At 55.0% G+C, this 18,259-nt stretch overlaps 7 protein-coding genes across 7 annotated transcripts; 4 read left to right on the top strand and 3 right to left on the bottom strand.

Annotated features, from left to right (window-relative positions):
* Window positions 1-153: 153 nt before the first annotated feature.
* BU26DRAFT_60671 (uncharacterized protein) lies at window positions 154-2,788 on the bottom strand. The gene has a single exon (XM_033835685.1). It carries the CDS (start codon window positions 2,538-2,540, stop codon window positions 387-389), a length of 2,154 nt encoding a protein of 717 aa, XP_033681044.1. The 5' UTR covers window positions 2,541-2,788; the 3' UTR covers window positions 154-386.
* A 1-nt stretch (window position 2,789) lies between these two features.
* On the bottom strand, window positions 2,790-3,810 carry BU26DRAFT_60670 (CoaE-domain-containing protein). Its single transcript, XM_033835683.1, has one exon. It carries the CDS (start codon window positions 3,683-3,685, stop codon window positions 2,894-2,896), a length of 792 nt encoding a protein of 263 aa, XP_033681043.1. The 5' UTR covers window positions 3,686-3,810; the 3' UTR covers window positions 2,790-2,893.
* A 101-nt stretch (window positions 3,811-3,911) lies between these two features.
* On the bottom strand, window positions 3,912-5,102 carry BU26DRAFT_461539 (cleavage and polyadenylation specificity factor, 25 kDa subunit; the record flags this gene model as incomplete). The annotated part of the gene is made up of 4 exons (XM_033825070.1): window positions 3,912-4,418; window positions 4,471-4,718; window positions 4,764-5,015; window positions 5,062-5,102. The coding sequence occupies 4 exons, from the start codon at window positions 5,100-5,102 to the stop codon at window positions 4,141-4,143; spliced, it is 819 nt and encodes a 272-aa protein (XP_033681042.1). The 3' UTR covers window positions 3,912-4,140.
* Window positions 5,103-5,253: 151 nt separating this feature from the next.
* Window positions 5,254-7,020, top strand: BU26DRAFT_461537 (NAD(P)-binding protein). Its single transcript, XM_033825069.1, has 5 exons — window positions 5,254-5,395; window positions 5,450-5,603; window positions 5,652-5,671; window positions 5,725-6,448; window positions 6,499-7,020. The coding sequence occupies exons 1-5, from the start codon at window positions 5,368-5,370 to the stop codon at window positions 6,527-6,529; spliced, it is 957 nt and encodes a 318-aa protein (XP_033681041.1). The 5' UTR covers window positions 5,254-5,367; the 3' UTR covers window positions 6,530-7,020.
* A 54-nt stretch (window positions 7,021-7,074) lies between these two features.
* Window positions 7,075-11,360, top strand: BU26DRAFT_461533 (uncharacterized protein). The gene is made up of 5 exons (XM_033825068.1): window positions 7,075-7,272; window positions 7,325-7,688; window positions 7,781-9,151; window positions 9,215-9,426; window positions 9,510-11,360. The coding sequence occupies exons 1-5, from the start codon at window positions 7,152-7,154 to the stop codon at window positions 11,324-11,326; spliced, it is 3,885 nt and encodes a 1,294-aa protein (XP_033681040.1). The 5' UTR covers window positions 7,075-7,151; the 3' UTR covers window positions 11,327-11,360.
* A 1,926-nt stretch (window positions 11,361-13,286) lies between these two features.
* Window positions 13,287-15,002, top strand: BU26DRAFT_60583 (lytic polysaccharide monooxygenase). The gene is made up of 2 exons (XM_033835621.1): window positions 13,287-13,429; window positions 13,635-15,002. The coding sequence occupies exon 2, from the start codon at window positions 13,732-13,734 to the stop codon at window positions 14,902-14,904; it is 1,173 nt and encodes a 390-aa protein (XP_033681039.1). The 5' UTR covers window positions 13,287-13,429; window positions 13,635-13,731; the 3' UTR covers window positions 14,905-15,002.
* A 474-nt stretch (window positions 15,003-15,476) lies between these two features.
* On the top strand, window positions 15,477-18,137 carry BU26DRAFT_461527 (Metallo-dependent phosphatase). Its single transcript, XM_033825067.1, has 7 exons — window positions 15,477-16,026; window positions 16,127-16,458; window positions 16,507-16,764; window positions 16,816-17,176; window positions 17,225-17,302; window positions 17,355-17,826; window positions 17,877-18,137. The coding sequence occupies exons 1-7, from the start codon at window positions 15,873-15,875 to the stop codon at window positions 17,908-17,910; spliced, it is 1,689 nt and encodes a 562-aa protein (XP_033681038.1). The 5' UTR covers window positions 15,477-15,872; the 3' UTR covers window positions 17,911-18,137.
* Window positions 18,138-18,259: the final 122 nt, after the last annotated feature.

Here is an 18,259-nt window from a genome sequence, read left to right as displayed (position 1 = left end):
GTGCAGTTGTGCAGCTTGTCGCCCGTTTCATCGTGGGATGGATGCGCGATCCCCGCTGCGAGCAACCGCGTCGAGGCAGAATGCACGAGAGAGATATGTTCATGCACAAAATGCTGCACAATCTGTTGGATGTTTGGCGGGGCTATATGGTGGGTTTCGTTATGGACCGTCTATATGTAGGAATTCTTAGGCTGTGAGGGCGCAATGGCTGACAATTGGGTGTGGATGCTCATCTTGGAGCCCCTTCTCCAATTCGCCTCTTACAATCCTATGGACGTCATTCCCACACGAGCAGACGCCGTGCTCTAGCCATTGGCTTCATTTGATCATAGCAGACCATCCCATTCTCAATCTCCGCCAAATTGCACCCTTCCGTCGCTCGCCAACTACACGTCCTTCCAATCTTTCTTCCATTCCGCTTCCCGCACCCGAATACCACTCCAACTGGCATTCAGCCACGTCTCATTATCCTCATCATAGCCGCTCTTATCCTTCCTCTTACTCCCACTGCCATCGCTTCCTTTCTCACTCCCATTCCAGCTGGCACTCCAGCCGCCCTGGCTTCCTCCCCTCTGAGTGCCCTTCTGACTACCCGTTTCACTTTCCTTCACACTCCATCCTGCACCCGGCGTTGTCTCGCTCTTCGCTTTGTCGCTACCCTGTTGGCTCCCTGTCACAGTCCAACCACTGATCCATTCCTGCACCTCCTCCGCTGGCGTCTCAGGGGCATCTTCCACCGTCGGCGGCTTGTACACCGAGTGAGCAGAAAAGGTGGACCTATTATCAGAATCGTGCTTCCAGGATGTAGACTTCTTATCCTGCTGCCAGGAGTCCTGCGAGCCGGCGTCTGAACCCACGGTGAACGTTGCTATCTTGTGGCTTGAGCGAGTCGACCGGCGTTCCAAGCCCTTTCCCCAAGAACCTTGGAGGCCTGCTGCTGAGGGAGCTTGTGGCCTGCGTGTTGAGCGGACCGGGCGGTTCTGAGCGTCTTGCTGCCAGGAGTCTTTCGAGTCGGCGTTGGAAACGACGCTAGATCCTGCTGGCTTTTCCCATGTTTGCATGGAAGCGTTGCCTAGGTCCTGTTTCGATGATCCGTCTCCTTGCCAGGAGTCTTTGGAGTCAGTTACCGAAGAAACTCTTGACCCTTTTGATCTGTGGGAGGACCGCACTGAGAGGTTCTCTACAGGTGGATCTTGTGTCCAAGGTCCGTCTTCTGTCCAGGCGTCCTTCGATCTAGCGGCGGGGGAAGCTCGTGACCCTTTCGACCGACGTGACGACTTCACTGATACTTTCTCCGTATCCTGGGTCCAGGACTGCGCTCCGCCCCATGGGTCTTCCGAGTGCGACGCCGAGCGGGCAGAAGATGCTGCCGTCGATTGTACAGGGGAGGCGACCAGGGAAGGTTGCTTCACCGGAGATGGGGCCTGTTCCCCCTCTCCTCGGTCTTTCCATGATTTATCCTCCTTCCAGGAATCCTTGGACATTGCCAACGAGCGGCTTGCAGACGCTGACGAAGGTGATGCATTTGAGAACCCTGCGACTGACAGAGGCTTTGTCGGTGAAGGCAATGGAGATGGCCATGCACCAGGTAGCGATCGTACCGGCGACGCCGCTGATGAGGGCTGTTTCACTGGTGAGGGAAGAGGAGAAGACCATCCGCTTGCACCTCCAGTCATGAAGAACTTGGTCGGTGACAGGTCGGCTCCTTCTTGCTCCGGGGTATCGGCTTCCGGGATAGGCGTAAGAGACTTGGGCGGCCGTGAGGAGGGAACCTGCTTAGAGCTTTTCCTCTTTGAGTGCCTACTCGAATGAGTAGATATCTTCTCCTTTGAACGACTCTTCTCTTCCTTCAACGAATCTGCGCTTGCTTTGGACGCTGGCTTGGGCGGAAGAGGCGCAACATCCTCTCTCTTCTCCTCCCCTTTTGGCTGGGACGCCTGCGTCTTCTCATGCCTCCCACTCTTTCGTCCGCACTCGGGCAGTTTCTGTCCTGGCGGCCCAGAATCGTACTCTCCCTCTTCGTCAACGACGACTACGCGCCCGTCTTTCCCTGTGATAACGAAAGTGCCCCATGTCTGAAGCACCCTCACAGCAACCGTGTCGTCGTCTTCCTTCCCCGCCTTCTTCTCCTCCTGAGCCTTTACCTTCTCCGTCTTCTCCGCCGCCGCAAGAGCAGGGTCCGTAACGTTTAAATGCGTCAACTGCCTCATCTTCGCCAGGCTCCTCAGCATATCACCGCCAATCGCCCTCTGCATATCTTCACTCCACTTCTCCTCTTCCTTCGTCTCCCGCTTCTTCCCTGCAACGTAGAATTTCGGATCCACTAGACCAAAACCAGGTGCAGTCTTCGACGGGATCAGCATGTCTGCGCCGTCGTCCACAAAGCTGCCCGTGTATGTCGAACCCGAAGTGAGAGACGGTGTGGGAATTGCAGGCGTACCCTCGAGCCACTTCGAAATGTTCCAGTGACTAGCGCGTGGCATGCGCGGTTCAATTGCCTCGCCGTCGTCGACGAAAGAAGGCGGGGTTAGGGACGTCATATTGGAAGTGAATTGGCGGTGCAGCGCAGAGTCATAAGCGGAATAGTTTCACAGGTGGCGAATGGGAAGGTATGACGCCAAGTAAGAAGCGACCCGTGCTGAAAGGGTTGATGCGGGATCAGTCAAAGGTCTGGGTTGACGGCATTTTGCGGTCCGATGTTGTTGCGGTAACGAACCTGCAAGCGGCGTAAGAAGGTCGGAGCATCATCACCAGTGAAAGACGATGGTGTTGAGGACCACTTGGGGAAATGTAAGGACAGACTGCAAGAGGAGAGAGCAAACTAGCACCGTATAAAATAAAATAGGATATCTACCGATTCCTGGCCTCCCCTCAACCACATATCCGCGGTGGCTCACTTTGCCTTCTTCTTCTCCTCTTCCCATTCACGCTGTACCCTCTTCATCTTCCACCAACTCACAGCCGCCGCCGCAGCTGCCAACGGCGGCACTACCCAAAGCAAGACCCCCCACCATCTAGGGCTCCCCCTCCTGACTTGCTCCATAACCCGCGCAACCTCCCTTTCCAACTCCTCTTTCCCACCATCATTCCACACCACGACACCTCTCCCTGGCCCCCTCCTCAGACACCTCTCCGCTTTCTCCCTCACATCGCCCTGACTGCTCACCCGATTCCGCGCATCCTCCTCTGTCAAATGAGAATCCCGGTCCATCAGCCTCCTCATCTGGATCTTTGGGTCGGTGACGCCGACTACCATTATCGTCCCGCAATACCTCTCCCACCCGCTCTCGAAGAGGAGCGGAACGTCTAGCACGACGGCCCAATGACCTTTCAGATATGCCCAAACCATCTGCTTGTACATTTCCCTCCTCACAGCCGGGTGCACGATGCCATTGAGTACTTTGCGATCGCGCTCGCGCTCATCCCCTCCGCCGAAGACGCGGCGACCGAGCGCAGGGCGGTTGAGCGGGGGGCCTTTCGGCGTCGATTCGGGGAGGAGCAGGTCGGGCGTCGTGGGCTGGAAGTGGCGCACGATGGCATGGTAGCCTGCGGTGCCGGGTTCGACGACTTGGCGGGCGATGAGGTCGGCGTCGACTATGGGGAGGGAGTAGGGTGGGCGCGAGAGGAGGGCCGAGACGGTGGATTTGCCGGTCGCGATGGAGCCTGTCAGGCCGAGCAGCAGCATTTTGATTCAATAGAGCCGCAACGATAAGCGGTAGAGTTCTAGCAAGAATTTCTGCCGGGCATGCGGCTGGATTCTTGTGGTGTAGCGGAGCTCACATGGTGAGGATGGGGTGAGGAATGGCGGGGCGGAATTGGAGCTCCCACAATTGCCTCGGAGCTTGGGCATTAGCGGGGCGAGAGACGAATTCACGCCCGCGACAGACCACGAACCCCATAGTATTTTCAGTAAATGGAAGAGTAATATTGGTCTATGAGCCCACTGCTATCCGCATGATCGACCTTTGCAGCCCTGGGGGAAGTCGCCAAAATGCCTCCTGAACGCCGTTCTTACGGTCAAGACTGGACTACGCTCCAGAAGTCCCGGATTTTGGCTTCCATGTCGTTTCTCATATTACTCCTAACGCCGCAATGTCCAGTTAGCTTCCATCAAAGATTGGGAGTGAGCAGGAATCGATCTCACGAAAGCGTGTGATCACTCGCTGCATCTCCATTCTGCTCCATCTTCACATCCTCTCCGCCGGCAAGCACCTTTGTCTGCGGCCTTGACCCGTCTGCTGGCCCGACGCCGGGGGTTACCGCGGCCACCTGCCCATTCTCGTCGACGAACTCGAAGTTGTAGCGCGAAAGCAGGTGAGGGATCGCCGAGAGTTGCGGGCCGTAGCGCGCGGTGTTGTCGTAGAGCTCGAACAGCGGGACGGCGAGGAGCTTCATGTTCTTCGGGACACTCAACACCTCTGGGGGACAGTTAGCTAAAACCGCAAGTCGTTGTAGTTGCAATCCACGTACTGCTACGGGGTAGCTGTATGAAGTAGAGCTTCTTACACTCCTTCGGCCTCGTGACGTGCGCCGGGATGAAGGGGTACATGAAGGTCTCGAAGTTCGGCCGCCACCACTGTGCTAGCGTATCACCAATCTGCCACTCGTCGTTGACACCTTCTCCTGTGAACTGAGTGCCGACTGGCGCGAGGCGCTCGTTTAGCCTCGCTTTGAAGCCCTCGATCTCGTCGTCTTCAGCGCGGAGGTAGTCGCCAGGCCTGCACGATCAATATTCGCTCATGGTACTCCCCTGATTAACGTACAGCTTGAAGAAGGCATTCGCAATCTGCAACATCAGGATGTGAGGGTGGTTGTGCTCGTGGCAGACGAGCACGCCCTCACACGTCCGCCGCATGCCATGTTCCTGATAGTGTTCCTCCAACCTCTTCAGCCGCGCGAGCACCGACGGGTCCTCCTCTGGCTGTCCGTCTTTGGTCCCGAAGGTGTAGTTGCTGAGGGGGTAAAGGCGTATGGTCTTAGGCTGGTTTGCGTTGAAGTCCTTGGGGAGGATGGGGCTGTTGCTGTGTGAGTGATTTTCAGTACATTGGGGAGAGATCCTACGGGTAAGAGCTCTGTGAAGCCTGCTGGGTTATGGTAGACATGGTGGGCCTGGGGGTGTGGATGGAGGAGCAGGAGGATTGGTCGACTGCGCGAAGCTCAAAAGTGCCTGCCAAGCGCTCCGCCGATCTGCGATGGTGCTGCACGGACCACCTTACTGTGTATTGATTGGCGTACGCAACCATCACTCCTCCATCTCACTTGAAGCGAGAAGCAAAGAGCGAAAGAAAAGCATTCCAGTTGGGCTGGTCCAGTCTTGTAACCACTATTTGCGAACGACCGCCTCTCTTCCCTGCGTACTCGAGCCAAATGGCCAAAACCGTGCTTGTCACCGGAGGTATGACGCAAATGTCGAATCTGATTCTATGTGAGGCTCACATCTTTCATGAAGCCAGCGGTCTCCTGGGACGTCAAGTAAGGAAGACCTTCGACATCGATAGTTGGAAAGCTGTTGGAACTGGTCTCAGTCGCATCAATCCACCTGAAGTCATCAAACTCGACATCCTTGACGCAAAGGAGATCGAACGTGTTCTAGATGAAGTAAAGTATGAGTTCAGATCTACCAATGCTTAACGTTGCTGACCTTATGGTAGACCAGACGCTGTGGTGCACTGTAAGTGTCACTCACATCAAAATGTCTCTTGCGGTATGCCGACCTCTTTACAGGCGCAGCAAACCGCTTTCTAGAGTCTTGTTCCGCCAACCCAGAAGCCGCCAAAGCACTCAATGTGGATTCAAGTCGAGCTTTAGCCGAAGCAACAACGGCCCGCGGCATATTTCTTATCTATATTTCGACTGACTACGTTTTCCCCGGGCGCAAAGGAGAAGCACCGTACAAGACGACGTCAACGCCTGATCCACCTAATGTCTATGGCGAAACTAAATGGGACGGCGAGAAGGCCGTCCTAGAAGTAGCTAGCAGAAGTGGAGCAAAAAACAAGGTGGTCGTGCTCCGCGTACCGGTCTTGTACGGATCTTGCGATGAACCGAAAGAGAGCGCAGTTAATGTCCTCATGTCACAGCTTTGGGATGCACAAAAGGTGCAGAATGGTGAAGCTAAGATTAAGGTAGATGATCACGCTCTCCGCTTCCCGACCAACACCGCGGATGTTGCTCGTGTCTGCCGGGATGTCACGAAAATGTATCTGGACCCAGCGAATGCAAACCGCGATCTACCAGGCATCTTGCAATTCAGCTCAGAAGATCAGATGACGAAATGGGAGATCTGCAAGGTGTTCGCTGAAATCATGGGACTACCGCTGGATGGTATGGAGCCCCACAAACAGGACGACGATCCAAAAGTCAAGCGGCCGTATGATTGCCACCTTGATACGAGTGTCCTGCAGCAACTTGACATCGATGTCGGTACTGTTGACTTCCGAACGTGGTGGTAAGTCATCCCCGATCTAATCTCTCACAACTTTGCTCAGTATCGCGCAGGAGAAGGGAAGTTGGAGCTTTCCGTCATTAATGAGCCGGAAAGGCCAGTATTCATCGCGTACTTTCGTTATTCGATCGATAATCTACGTATAAGAGCTGGCCGATGGATATAACATGCCGCTCTTTAGCTAACCAACGTCGTCCTTGCTGGCGTGAGGCTTGTCCGGAGCTCAGGATCTGCTGACTTCTCCCGGCAAACAAGGGTGCGTACCTCGAATGCCAGATACATGGTATGATGGGTCCCTCGCGGAGCGTTCATTCTGTTTCCCATTCCTTATGTAGAATTTGCGCGAACGACAGTTCAGAGGGACGATCCCCCCCCACAACCTTAAAATGGCCACCTAATCGTACATACAGAGCCCATCATTGGCGGCCAAGACAATTCTCCATCTCTAAATGTTCCGAATTAATGATACATGTCCGCTTCTAGATCTACCGCTAAGCGTTTGGACAAGATTCGTCGTTGAGACACAGTTCGGCGGCTATCTGAGATTGTGGGGGCGGCTAAGCCTGCTGCGCCGCCCTCAACCTACAATACATAAGTACAGTGAGACCAGATCAAATTGAGCGGTGCCTGTTCTTTCTCTTTGGTTCATTTCTGTTCGCTATTTCCTTTGCGCCGAGTTTTTGCTTCTGCTTTTTGTGTTCGTAGAATGAACAATGTTAACGCGCAGGTCGCAAGATCGAGCTTTCCAGACTCTGAACCAGATGTCTCATCTTGGAAACAGAAAATAAGGACTTTCCCAGGCCTTTGGCGAAGGAAGGGAGCTAGCGGTAAGCAGAATACATCGAAGTCCAGAATGGGCGTTGCTGATACGCATGGCAGGCACCCGAACCTGGAGGCCACCAGCCCTCCACCCGATCACCCTCGTCTTCGCGATCCTGTCTTGCTGGGCCCTCATCATTACTCTCCAGCTACTTCTTACACGAAGTCAACGTGAGAATGGTATCTTGTTCGCCCCGGATATCAATGCACTGCCCCTCCATAGCACGTTCTTGTACCAATATTTCCCTACTATATTGGCTGTTGTCTTCAGCATCTTCTGGGCATGGATAGATCTCGAGACGAAGCGTTTGGAGCCGTATTATCGGTTGGGCAGGAAAGAGGGTGCGTTGGGTAAAGAGAGTTTGTTGATGCACTATCCGTTTGATTTCGTGCCATTGGTGCCGCTGAGAGCGCTCAGAGAGAGGTGTGTACTCGTAGCCCTGGGGCCCTCCTTTAGTGAGCGACATCGAAAGGATGGTGTTGATTACAGTGCGCTTGGTATTGACTTATCTCTAGACACTGGTCGGTCTTCTGGGCCTCATTCGCGGTCGTCCTTGTAACATGGGGCGTCGTTCCCGCTCAAGCCGGTCTCTTCACAGTTCAGAGAGTCGCCAGTACATTTCCGACTTCTTTTGCGCGCTCAACGAGCTTCATCCCGGCAGCCAAGCAACCAACGGCGCTGACTCTTCAATTTGCGCAATCTACCTACGGCATTGTGTCGCTCAATGAGACGCTACCAGCATACATGACACGCGAGTACACGCTCGCGCCATTCAAACAGTCTTTAGGCACCGATGCAGCAGAAGAACAGACCAACGCGACGTGGACGGCGCCCACAACATTGTACAGCGTGGACATGAAATGCGCCCCTGCAATACCTGCCCCGGATGTCTTCAAATCGGCGTACAACAGTAGCACCAGTGGATGCACTTTTTCCCTGGGACTCACCGGCAACATCACCATTCGGCCTGACCCGAACTCGCCTCTTTTGTCGCCGAAGGCTTATATGGGGATGTACGTCGGGAACCTGAACAACGGCTTCGCAGATTACGACCTCGAGGGGTGTCCGAAAGACAGGACTCATACTTTCTACGCAGCGTTTACGCGGAACAAAGCGCGAGATCAAGATCCACCACAGAAGGTAACGGCGATATTCTGCGAGCCAACATACTACGCGCAGGACGTAAGTGCGACGGTCGACATGCACACAAAAGCGCCTTTAAGTGTCACATCTCTAGGTCCAAAACGTGGGGTCGCAGAAAACATGTTCAACACCACGTGGCTGGAAGCTCAGATGAACAGCGGGACGCCCGGCTTCGAAGTCAGAGGAGACCTGCTGCCGACTAAAGCACTGCCCGACTATCTCGAACGAATAGCAGATACCGAGTTGAGCTTCGGCAGTGGGTCCGCGGGCGTGTCCATCGTCCAGCCTATGGTCGGCTTGGCGATGGCTGCTGGCGAGCGGCCCCTGGAAGATTACCTTGATTGGGAGACGCTGGGCTCATCATATGAGAAGGCCTATCGTCTCCTGTTCGCGCGCGCGATGGTGGATGTTCTGGGCGACGATTTCACGGCGTCAAAGCAGATCGACGGTCAACGTGTCATCACAACTCAGGCAGTGGTCCTTGAACCGGTGTTTACGTACCTGGTTGAGGGCCTTTTGGGAGTTGTATCGATATCGGCTCTCGTGCTGCTGTTGTTGAGTGCTAGGAGGATGACAACGCTGTGTTCGGACCCGAGTACGATTGCTGGGGTCATGTCGCTTGTAGCGGATAACCAGGCGTTGCTTGCGGACTTTAAGGACTTGGACTGCTGTGCGATTGAGGAGGTCCAAGATGCTGTGCGGGAGAGAAGGTACAAGCTCGTTGGGGATGAACATCAGATCGGGTAAGTCGTGCCTGATATATAAGGAAGAAGCGCACAGAACAGCTTTACTAACTTTATATGTAGTATTGTCGAGGTGGATTCTATTATTGACACTGATCAGAATCAGCTCGAGAGTTTGACGAGTTTGACGGGTCCGCGGCCGGGCTCCTCGAAAGAGATCAGTAAGCCCGTGAGACCAGTCGAATTCAGCTTATGGATGTCTATGCCTTTTGTGGGCTTGTTCATCGCCCTGGCCGTACTGCTTGCCGTCCTTTTCATCAAAGCTCGACCCAACGGTTAGTATCCAATGGCAGGTTTGGCACTGCGAAAGACTTTCCACATAATGCAGGCGCCTATGACACGTTCTGACTTTACCCAGGACTTCCTCTCCCCTCGCAAAACAAGATCGTCCAAAACCTCCTCGAGAATTACATCCCCACTGCAATCGCAACACTCATAGAGCCAATGTGGATCCTCATAAACCGCCTCCTGTGCCTGCTCCAACCGATTGAAGCTCTCCAACGCTGCAACGCGCGGGCGAAAGAATCCATTGACCTCAACTACAGCTCCTTACCCCCGCAACTCGTGGTCTTCAAAGCTCTTAGCGCCCGTCATTTCGTGCTGGCGGCTGTTTGCACAATGGCACTTCTAGCGAACCTGCTCGCCGTTGCCTTCGCACGCCTTTTCTTCCACGACACAATTGAGCTCCGGCAGCCCACGACTTTCCAGCCGCCTTTCCAGTTCAGGTTCGTGGCGATCAATGGAAGCGTAGGTCCAATTGCAGGCTCAGCGGCGTTCGGGCCTGAGGAATCTGGCGCGTTTCGAGGAGGGAATGGGGAGGATCAGTTCCTCATCGCTGAATCGAACTATACGAGAGGAACACCGTTGCCAGCTTGGACGGACGAAGAGATGTTCTATATGCCATTCACAACTACGACTAGGGCCGAAGACACGAACGGGGATCACTATGAAGCCGAGACGATGGCGTTTGGGGCGGAGCTGGATTGTAGCGCTCTGCAATATGGCGTCGATTACGAGGCCGCCATAACCGTCGACGACCCCAACGTGCCCATCCCTGCTGTGCGCCCAGTGCTAAATACTACGCTGTCCAGCAATGGAAATACGACCAACTGCACGAGCAACCCGCTTCTGTACGTCCGACGTGGTCCAATAAGCCTTGAGAATGAGCAAAGATGCCAGAATGGTTCGATTGCATTAGAGCTGGTTTTTCAACTCGTTTCTCTGAATCCAAATGCTACACAAGAAGAACAGAACACCTGCAGGGGATCCGTGGTGCTGGCATGGGTCCGCGACCCGAACGGATCCTGCGGGAAGATACAAGAGATGAAACTCGACGGTGGAAACGCGCTGTTTGTGCGATGCCAACCTCGACTGGTAAAAGGACAGACGACTGTACGGGTGGACTCCTCGGGTCGATTGCAGCGACAAGCTAGTGATGCGGTTGTGAAGACGAACCTCTCCAACGACGACACGAAGAGCCTCTTTAGCAACGATCCCATCAACCTAATCGGGCAATCTAACAGCTACATGTTCCGCTTCGCACAGACTGGCTGGCACAACGACAGTTTCGCAAGCGACTTCATCAACTACTTCACGCGACGGGCGAGCAACAGCACCCGACTCCTCGACCCGAAGCAGCCCCTGCCGACCCTGGAAGACGTGCAAGGCCCGCTCTGCAAGGCGCATTCGAACCTGTTCGCTGTGTGGCTGGGCGCAAATAAGGACCGCCTGCTCGTACCGCGGAACCAGTCGAACGCAGTGTCTGCATCCGGATGGACAGTGGCCCAGCGGGAGCGCTTGTTCCTCTCGACGCCGTTGTTCGGTATCGCGGAGGGCATCCTCTGCACGTACGCTATCGTCGCGATATTCGTCTATGTGTGCCGGCCGGGTGAGTATCTTGCGCGGTTACCGACCTCCATAGCGTCTATCATTGGGCTGTTTGCGGCCAGTGCCGCGGTGCTGGATTTGCAAGATACTTCGCGGTTGGACAACAAAGCGCGGGCGGCGCATTTGCAGAAGCTGGATACGAGTTATGGATATGGAAGTTATGTTGGGGCGGATGGACGGGTGCATATCGGCATTGAGAAGGTGCCGTTTGTGAGGATTAGGAGCGGGACGACCTGGCTGGAGAGGAAGCTGACAAACTTTAGCAAACGGAGCTGGGGGAGGAAGTAGTTAGATGAAGCGTCTGTGAAATGTCACTTTCTCCCTGGGTTGAATGCGCTCGCAGTGTACAGTGATACGTAATGAGAGCTCTGAACGGTTCGCATAGTTAATCGAGCGGGCTGTCGTCGATCTCTTTTTACAGCTCATCTCCGCTGCGGAGCCAAAATTCACGATGTTCCCGCAAGTTGAATTGTCTTGTCTAACTGGTGACGGAAGGTAACTTTGGGGCTTTATTTCTCTCCGTCTTGGTTTCCCTTGTTCAATGTCCGGAAAGTCTTGGAGGTCCGCACAAGACAGCCTGGCAGGGGTAACATTCTAGTCCGGAGCATTATTATTGTGCAGCTTGCACTCAATTTTCAGAAATCGTGAAGCTTTTCATTTGACTTGCCTTTTCCGTGGGGCATGAATAAAAAAGCACTGGTAGCGGTCGCTTCCACGAAGAGATCCACGTGGGAAGCGGCCCCCTTGATGACCGCGCGTTTTACCTTTTGGGAGATCCTCCGTCTGGAAAGGATCTGTTAGTAGGTCACAATTTTTTGAAACAAGCTGGTCGTTCTGCGAGCGGCAACGCGACGCCAATCAAAATGCCGAAGAGGGTTTCTTGTGAAGACGAGGCGTTGTAGACTGGTGGTCGAAATCTCTCCGCTCCGGCACTTAGGTTTAAGCTTGACCACGCCGCAGACCAGCAGCCGCCGGGGCGTGCCAGCACCCGGAGACTGTTTCTCGGGACCTGATGTGCTGCGCCGCCTGTACGCCATTGTACTACGCAATCAAGGAAAATTTCTATGCTCTTACCGCCCCTGAATATCTTCATATTATATGGCATGCACAGCAATAACGGGGGCCTAGAGAATCAGGCTGATCAGGCACCTCAGACGGTTCGAGAAGGAAGGATAAACGAAAGACGCCAAAAATAAGCACCTGCCTCCACTGCATGGTGGAAGGGACTGCCTCCGGAAAAGAGGCCGAGGGCTGGGGGTACGACGCATGATCATCTGCTTCTAAAGTAGCCTAGATGCAGCTCGCCAGCCTGCAATTCCACCTGCTACAGTCCAGCTTCTACTGGCCTAGAGGGAGGCCCATGCCACGGAGCCGCCGTCGGGCTCACGCGATCGCAGGCTTCCATGAGGGGAGCGGCAAGCAGCTGAGCTCGAGGGAGTCGGCGCACGCGAAAGAGTCTCACGGAAGGGATTTGGTGGCCAGCTTGTAGGCAAGGAGAGCGCGACTTCAGATGGGATGGAGTCGCGAAGGCCGGCGAATGAGGACCGGCAGACGGCGTGCTGGCCAGCGGCCTGGTGTTTCAGCTTGACGAAGCGGCGATCTGGGAGGTGCGCCAGGCCCGATGCGGCTTGGCGTGCCCGGATTTAGAGTCGATTAGAGTTATCGATAGGCCATCCTCCCGAGGCCCGTCCCCATCCCAGCGCAGCCCCTGCAGGTCCCCGCGACGGCCTCTTCCAACCGGAGCCACTAGGCCTCACCAGCTGCGGACGTCAAACCTGACGTCGCCCCCTGACGAGGCCGCACGCCTATCGTGAGCCGTTTTCCGTGCGATGTTTCAGAAACAAATCGACCTCTCATTTTCCTCAGCCAATAATGCCGCTGTTGTACCTGCCGAGCCTGACAAGCACCCGTAGTTCGCTTTCTGCTGCACCACCCATCCTGCGCAACCCCTTGGATGTCTAAACCATCTCCGGCTCTGGACCCTCGTGCCCCTTCGCATCGTTGCATGAGAGACCGGCCGCCGTCCTATAGCCTATGCCCGTTTGCCATGATCCGCCGTGGCACTGCAACGGGTACCTTGCACCGGCCTAACGCTACGCTGTGGGCCTCCGTTTCTCTCACACCGCCACAGCATGCCGGACCAGATGGAATATAAAGGGATCATAGGCTCTTCCCTGTGTTTCCTCCCCATCGCAGGCTGACCACCACAGGCTTCAGTTTCGTTTCTCTTCCACTGTCCATTTTTTCCATTTGACTCTCGCCAGCGGCAGAGTATCCACTCCCTGACCAGCACACTCCTTTTTGCTGAACTTTGATTGCATCTCGAAGAGCGTCGACTCGCGGCTTCTGAACTGTTTCCCGTCAACCCATCACCGACACGGAACTCTTCTGGTAGGTTCATGCCATTCTATCATGTACAATCATGTTATTCATATTCCTTGCTGTTCTGTCCATATACTTCGTCTTCATAATTTCTTCTACACATCCCTGAACAATTTGTGGTTGAAGCACAGCAAGTTGTGAGGCTCGATCCCATGTCTCAATACATTAGACATCCAACAATCACAGACACAGACTAATTCGCAACCAACCGCAGAACAAGTCACGAACACACTCCACAGCCGACGCATCGCTCAGCAGGTCTAGCGATTTCTCAGCAAAAGTTTTCAGCGCCCACTTCACACTCTTTCAACATGATGTTCAGTCAAACATCCGCCCTCCTGGCCCTCGCCGCCAGTGCCTCGGCACACATAATCCTCGAATATCCCGTCCCGTATGGAAAAGCCACTCTCAATAGCTCTCCATTGGCCCCGGGCGACTACCCATGCAAGCAGCGCAGCGGCGTTTACGACGTCACCGAAATGAACCAGTGGAACGCAGGCGAGACGAAGACCATCTCATTCATTGGCTCAGCAGTCCACGGCGGTGGCAGCTGCCAATTCTCCGTCACAACCGACAAGGAGCCGACTGAGCAGTCTCAGTGGAAGGTCATTCAATCTGTTATTGGTGGATGCCCGTCTAACGTCACTGGCAACCTTCCTGAGAACCCCGACGGCCACGGCGCAGCGACCTTTCCCGTCACTATGCCCGAAGATATGCCCTCCGGCCAGTATACGTTCGCATGGACCTGGCTGAACAAGATCGGCAACCGAGAGTTTTACATGAACTGCGCTCCCGTCCAGGTTGGGTCGAGCGGTGATGCCTCTGCCGCAGATGTTTCGCAAGCTCTCGGTAGCCTTCCAGACATGTTCGTTGCGAACCTTCCGGCCACGAGCTGCTCCACTACTGAAGGCGAGGACTTCGAATACCCCAACCCTGGAAATGCTGTCACCACTGGGGCTTCCGCTGCGCCCGGCGCCGCGACTTCGGGTGCTGGATGCGCTTCGATGGTGGCCATGGGCGCCGGTGCTGGGCAGTTGGGCTCTCCCGCCGAGGCTACTGGTGCTCCTGCATCTTCTGCCGAGGCCAGCGCCCCCGCTGCGACCACTCCGGCTGCCACTCCGGCTCCGTCTAACCCCGGGGGTGTTTTTGCCCCGGGTGCGTCTTCTGCCGCGCCTGTGGCTTCAGAACCTGCTGCTACCCAGCCGGCTGCTCAGCCTACCCAACCTGCTGGAACGGGCGTTGCCTCTCCTCCAGCCAGCACTGGTACCCCATCGGTCCCATCCTCTGGCGACTGCACTCCTTGCGAGACTGACGGCGCCGTCGTCTGCATTGGCACCAACCAGTTCGGTCTCTGCAACCGTGGCTGCGCTGTTGCGCAAGATCTTGCCATGGGCATGTCTTGCTCCAACGGCGCCATCACTCGCCGCTCGATTCGCTTCCCTCGCGCTCATCTTCACCGCCGTCACGGCTCCGAGATGATCTAAGCGCGATACCTCGTATCGTAACTTGATCACTGGGATAGTTGGCGCGACGAAGCATTTCTAGGAGTTGCACGGTTGGGTTGCGCATTTCAAGCGTGTGGATTATACCCTGGGGATATTTGGGTCTGTAAATATCGCATTCGCACTTTGTTTCTACGCATCGCCGAGGTCAGTGTTGTATGATGGCTGCCTGGCTTGGATGTTACCTTCTCTACACTTTTGTTTGGTGTCTATTTTCGTTCATGATTGGTTGAGGTTGGATACCTGGCTAGCATGCCCTATTTCTCTTCGAACCTGTGGTAAGCCTTGCTTTTTTGCAAGCACAGCATTGAACTTTGAGTACAAAACTCTGGAAATCGAATGTATCGATCACATATCACATCTGTGCCCCATCGCTTATGCAAAGTGACCTGTGAAATGTGCACTTCCTGGATGTCTTAGGTGGGTGACGCGTTGTGGAAATGGAAATGGTTGCCTGTTTCCTCTTGGTTATCTAGCCCAGACTGGGATGACGGAAGTGACCCCTGTGTCCCGCTGCACCGCTCAAGTAGCTGTGTCTTACCAGGACTGAGACAGTGAGATTCCTGAGGCCCTTCATTTCTGGGGAGCTGGGCGTTCACCCCGAGTGACGTTGTTCGTTGGGGTGCTTCCTCATTGGGCAGCTCCATCCGCCAAGCCAATGTAATCCCCTCCAGCTCGACGCCTATTTTCTCAGCCCTACAGCTCCACGGCCAGCGCAACAGTCGAGCACGCGACGACGCCCACCGCGACTCTTACCTCGATCAGCCAGCGGTTGTATGCCCATTCGTATTGTTTTGCCCTATCCTCAGCGCGCACACTGTGTTGGAGCCTCGGCCCCCGTTTCACCCGCCGCCACCCAGGGTCTTTGCCCTCCCCACTCGCCCCTCGTTGCCTCCTCTCCGTCCGACTCCTACGCCACACTCGACTCTTCTCTATAGACCCCGCCCACCATGGATAGCAACCAGCAGGGCTTCGATCAGTCCAAATACCTCGACAATGCCATCCGCGCCGTCAAGGAGAAGAAGCCCCTCCCCGAAATCGACTTCACCCTGCATACCATGGAAGATGGCACCCAAGTGAGCACTCTGGAGCGCGTCTGCAAAGGTAAGCGTCACGCTCCCTCTCCGCCAGTTTGTACAGCCATTGTAGGCATATGCGCTGTTGTTTGAAGAAAAACCTGAGCTAACCCCGCCGCCGCTGCCAGACGTCCAAGCGCCCGCCTTCAACCCGCCTACGCAGGATCAGTTCTTGTCACCGCAAGATCGAACGAAGCCCAATCTCCAGTTCCTGAAGCAGCATTTCTACCGCGAAGGCCGTTTGACCGAGGATCAAGCGCTATGGATCATACGGAAGGGGACGGAGATTCTGAAGTCGGAGCCCAATCTGTTGGAGATGGACGCGCCCATCACGGTGTGTGGCGATGTCCATGGGCAGTACTACGACCTCATGAAGCTGTTCGAAGTGGGCGGGGACCCCGCGGAGACGCGCTACCTGTTCCTGGGCGACTACGTTGATCGGGGTTACTTCAGCATAGAGGTATGCTTTTGGTGGCAAGACATGCGCGCATCCCGCTGACCATACCAGTGCGTCTTGTATCTGTGGTCTCTGAAGATCTGGTATCCGAACACGCTGTGGCTGCTTCGAGGAAACCACGAATGCCGGCATTTGACCGACTACTTCACCTTTAAGCTTGAGTGCAAGCACAAGTACTCGGAGGCCGTCTACGAGGCTTGCATGGAATCGTTCTGTGCATTACCCCTCGCCGCGATCATGAACAAGCAGTTCTTGTGCATACATGGAGGGCTGAGCCCTGAGCTCCACACTCTGGAGGATCTCAAGAGCGTGAGTCGCAGGCTGAGGCAGAGTTTAGTTGGTAGTCGCTGACATCCCTAGATTGACCGGTTCCGGGAGCCGCCCACGCATGGGTTGATGTGCGACATTCTTTGGGCTGACCCGCTCGAGGAGTTTGGACAAGAGAAGACAAATGACTTCTTCGTTCACAACCACGTCCGGGGATGCTCATACTTCTTCTCCTACCCTGCAGCATGCGCCTTCCTTGAGAAGAACAACCTCTTGTCGATCATTCGCGCGCACGAAGCACAAGATGCTGGCTACCGCATGTACCGGAAGACGCGGACTACTGGCTTCCCCAGCGTCATGACCATTTTCAGTGCACCCAACTACCTGGACGTATACAACAACAAAGCGGCGGTCTTGAAGTATGAGAACAATGTTATGAACATTCGACAGTTCAGTAGGTCTCCCAAGTCTTACCGCCGCATGAGTCGCTCACCAAACGCAGACTGCACGCCGCACCCATACTGGCTACCCAACTTTATGGACGTGTTCACATGGTCGCTTCCTTTCGTTGGAGAGAAGAGTAAGTACACGTAGCTTGCCCAATCATTTCCCACATCAGCTGACCGCTTTAGTCACCGATATGCTGATTGCCATCCTGAACACCTGCTCCAAGGAAGAGCTCGAGGAGGAGACACCCAGCTCCGTGGCTTCTGGACCCGCATCGCCCCCGCTTCCTGCCAACATGGATCCCGAATCAACGGAGTTCAAGCGACGAGCTATCAAGAACAAGATTTTGGCCATCGGCAGACTCTCTCGCGTATTCCAGGTATTGCGTGAAGAGTCTGAGCGGGTTACTGAGCTGAAGACAGCGTCCGGGGGCCGATTGCCCGCAGGTACCCTCATGCTCGGCGCGGAAGGAATCAAGCAGGCCATACACAGCTTCGAAGACGCACGTAAGGTGGATCTCCAGAACGAACGGCTGCCACCGAGCCACGACGAAGTGCGAAAGTCTCAGGAAGCGAGCCGAGAGCAGGCTCTCGAAAAAGCTAGCAAGGAGGCAGAGAACGATGCGGGGCTCGCAACTGTCGCCCGAAGAATCAGCATGTGAGTGCAGCTCAACTGCTTCCTACCGTGATCTTTGCTAAGTTGTTTAGGTCTTCTGGATCCGGGCGCAGCAGGAGGAGCTAGTAACGGATTGGGGATTGATGGCTCAAGTTGACGAACAGTGATTGACTCTTGTTTTCTCTTTCGGCTGGGCATTGTCCGTCTCATCAATATACCACATCAGGCGTATTGCAGGCCGAAGGCTGGGACCTAGACGGATAACCTTCGATGAACGGTAGTAATTTGCTGGTCGAATGTCCAGCCCGTGCAGAAGCCCACGTATATGCAATGAAACGAATTTGGAAACTTCCTTTTGGTCTGTTCCAACTCCATGGCTATTCAATGCTGACCCGTGGACGCTGGACCTTGCAGATTCCAGGACGATGCCCGCGGCACAATTCACGTGACCCCGGGCCGATCCTTTCTCCGTGTG

This window comes from Trematosphaeria pertusa (genome assembly GCF_010094035.1).
Source record: "Trematosphaeria pertusa strain CBS 122368 unplaced genomic scaffold BU26scaffold_11, whole genome shotgun sequence".
NCBI classification, from domain to species: Eukaryota; Fungi; Ascomycota; class Dothideomycetes; order Pleosporales; family Trematosphaeriaceae; genus Trematosphaeria; species Trematosphaeria pertusa.
Note: the sequence above shows the minus strand (reverse complement) of the source record. Positions and strands in the feature narration are given on the sequence as shown.

Excerpts from the sequence above, each read along its gene's own strand:
- BU26DRAFT_60671 (XM_033835685.1), bottom strand. The coding sequence starts at position 2,540 with ATGACGTCCCTAACCCCGCCTTCTTTCGTCGACGACGGCGAGGCAATT.
- BU26DRAFT_60670 (XM_033835683.1), bottom strand. The coding sequence starts at position 3,685 with ATGCTGCTGCTCGGCCTGACAGGCTCCATCGCGACCGGCAAATCCACC.
- BU26DRAFT_461537 (XM_033825069.1), top strand. The coding sequence starts at position 5,368 with ATGGCCAAAACCGTGCTTGTCACCGGAG. Across the intron at positions 5,604-5,651 it reads CGTGTTCTAGATGAAGTAAA|ACCAGACGCTGTGGTGCACT; the intron begins GTATGAGTTCAG and ends ACCTTATGGTAG. Across the intron at positions 6,449-6,498 it reads GTTGACTTCCGAACGTGGTG|GAGAAGGGAAGTTGGAGCTT; the intron begins GTAAGTCATCCC and ends AGTATCGCGCAG.
- BU26DRAFT_461533 (XM_033825068.1), top strand. The coding sequence starts at position 7,152 with ATGAACAATGTTAACGCGCAGGTCGCAAGATCGAGCTTTCCAGACTCT. Across the intron at positions 9,152-9,214 it reads GGGGATGAACATCAGATCGG|TATTGTCGAGGTGGATTCTA; the intron begins GTAAGTCGTGCC and ends CTTTATATGTAG. Across the intron at positions 9,427-9,509 it reads CATCAAAGCTCGACCCAACG|GACTTCCTCTCCCCTCGCAA; the intron begins GTTAGTATCCAA and ends GACTTTACCCAG.
- BU26DRAFT_60583 (XM_033835621.1), top strand. The coding sequence starts at position 13,732 with ATGATGTTCAGTCAAACATCCGCCCTCCTGGCCCTCGCCGCCAGTGCC.
- BU26DRAFT_461527 (XM_033825067.1), top strand. The coding sequence starts at position 15,873 with ATGGATAGCAACCAGCAGGGCTTCGATCAGTCCAAATACCTCGACAAT. Across the intron at positions 16,765-16,815 it reads CTCTGGAGGATCTCAAGAGC|ATTGACCGGTTCCGGGAGCC; the intron begins GTGAGTCGCAGG and ends TGACATCCCTAG. Across the intron at positions 17,303-17,354 it reads TCCTTTCGTTGGAGAGAAGA|TCACCGATATGCTGATTGCC; the intron begins GTAAGTACACGT and ends TGACCGCTTTAG.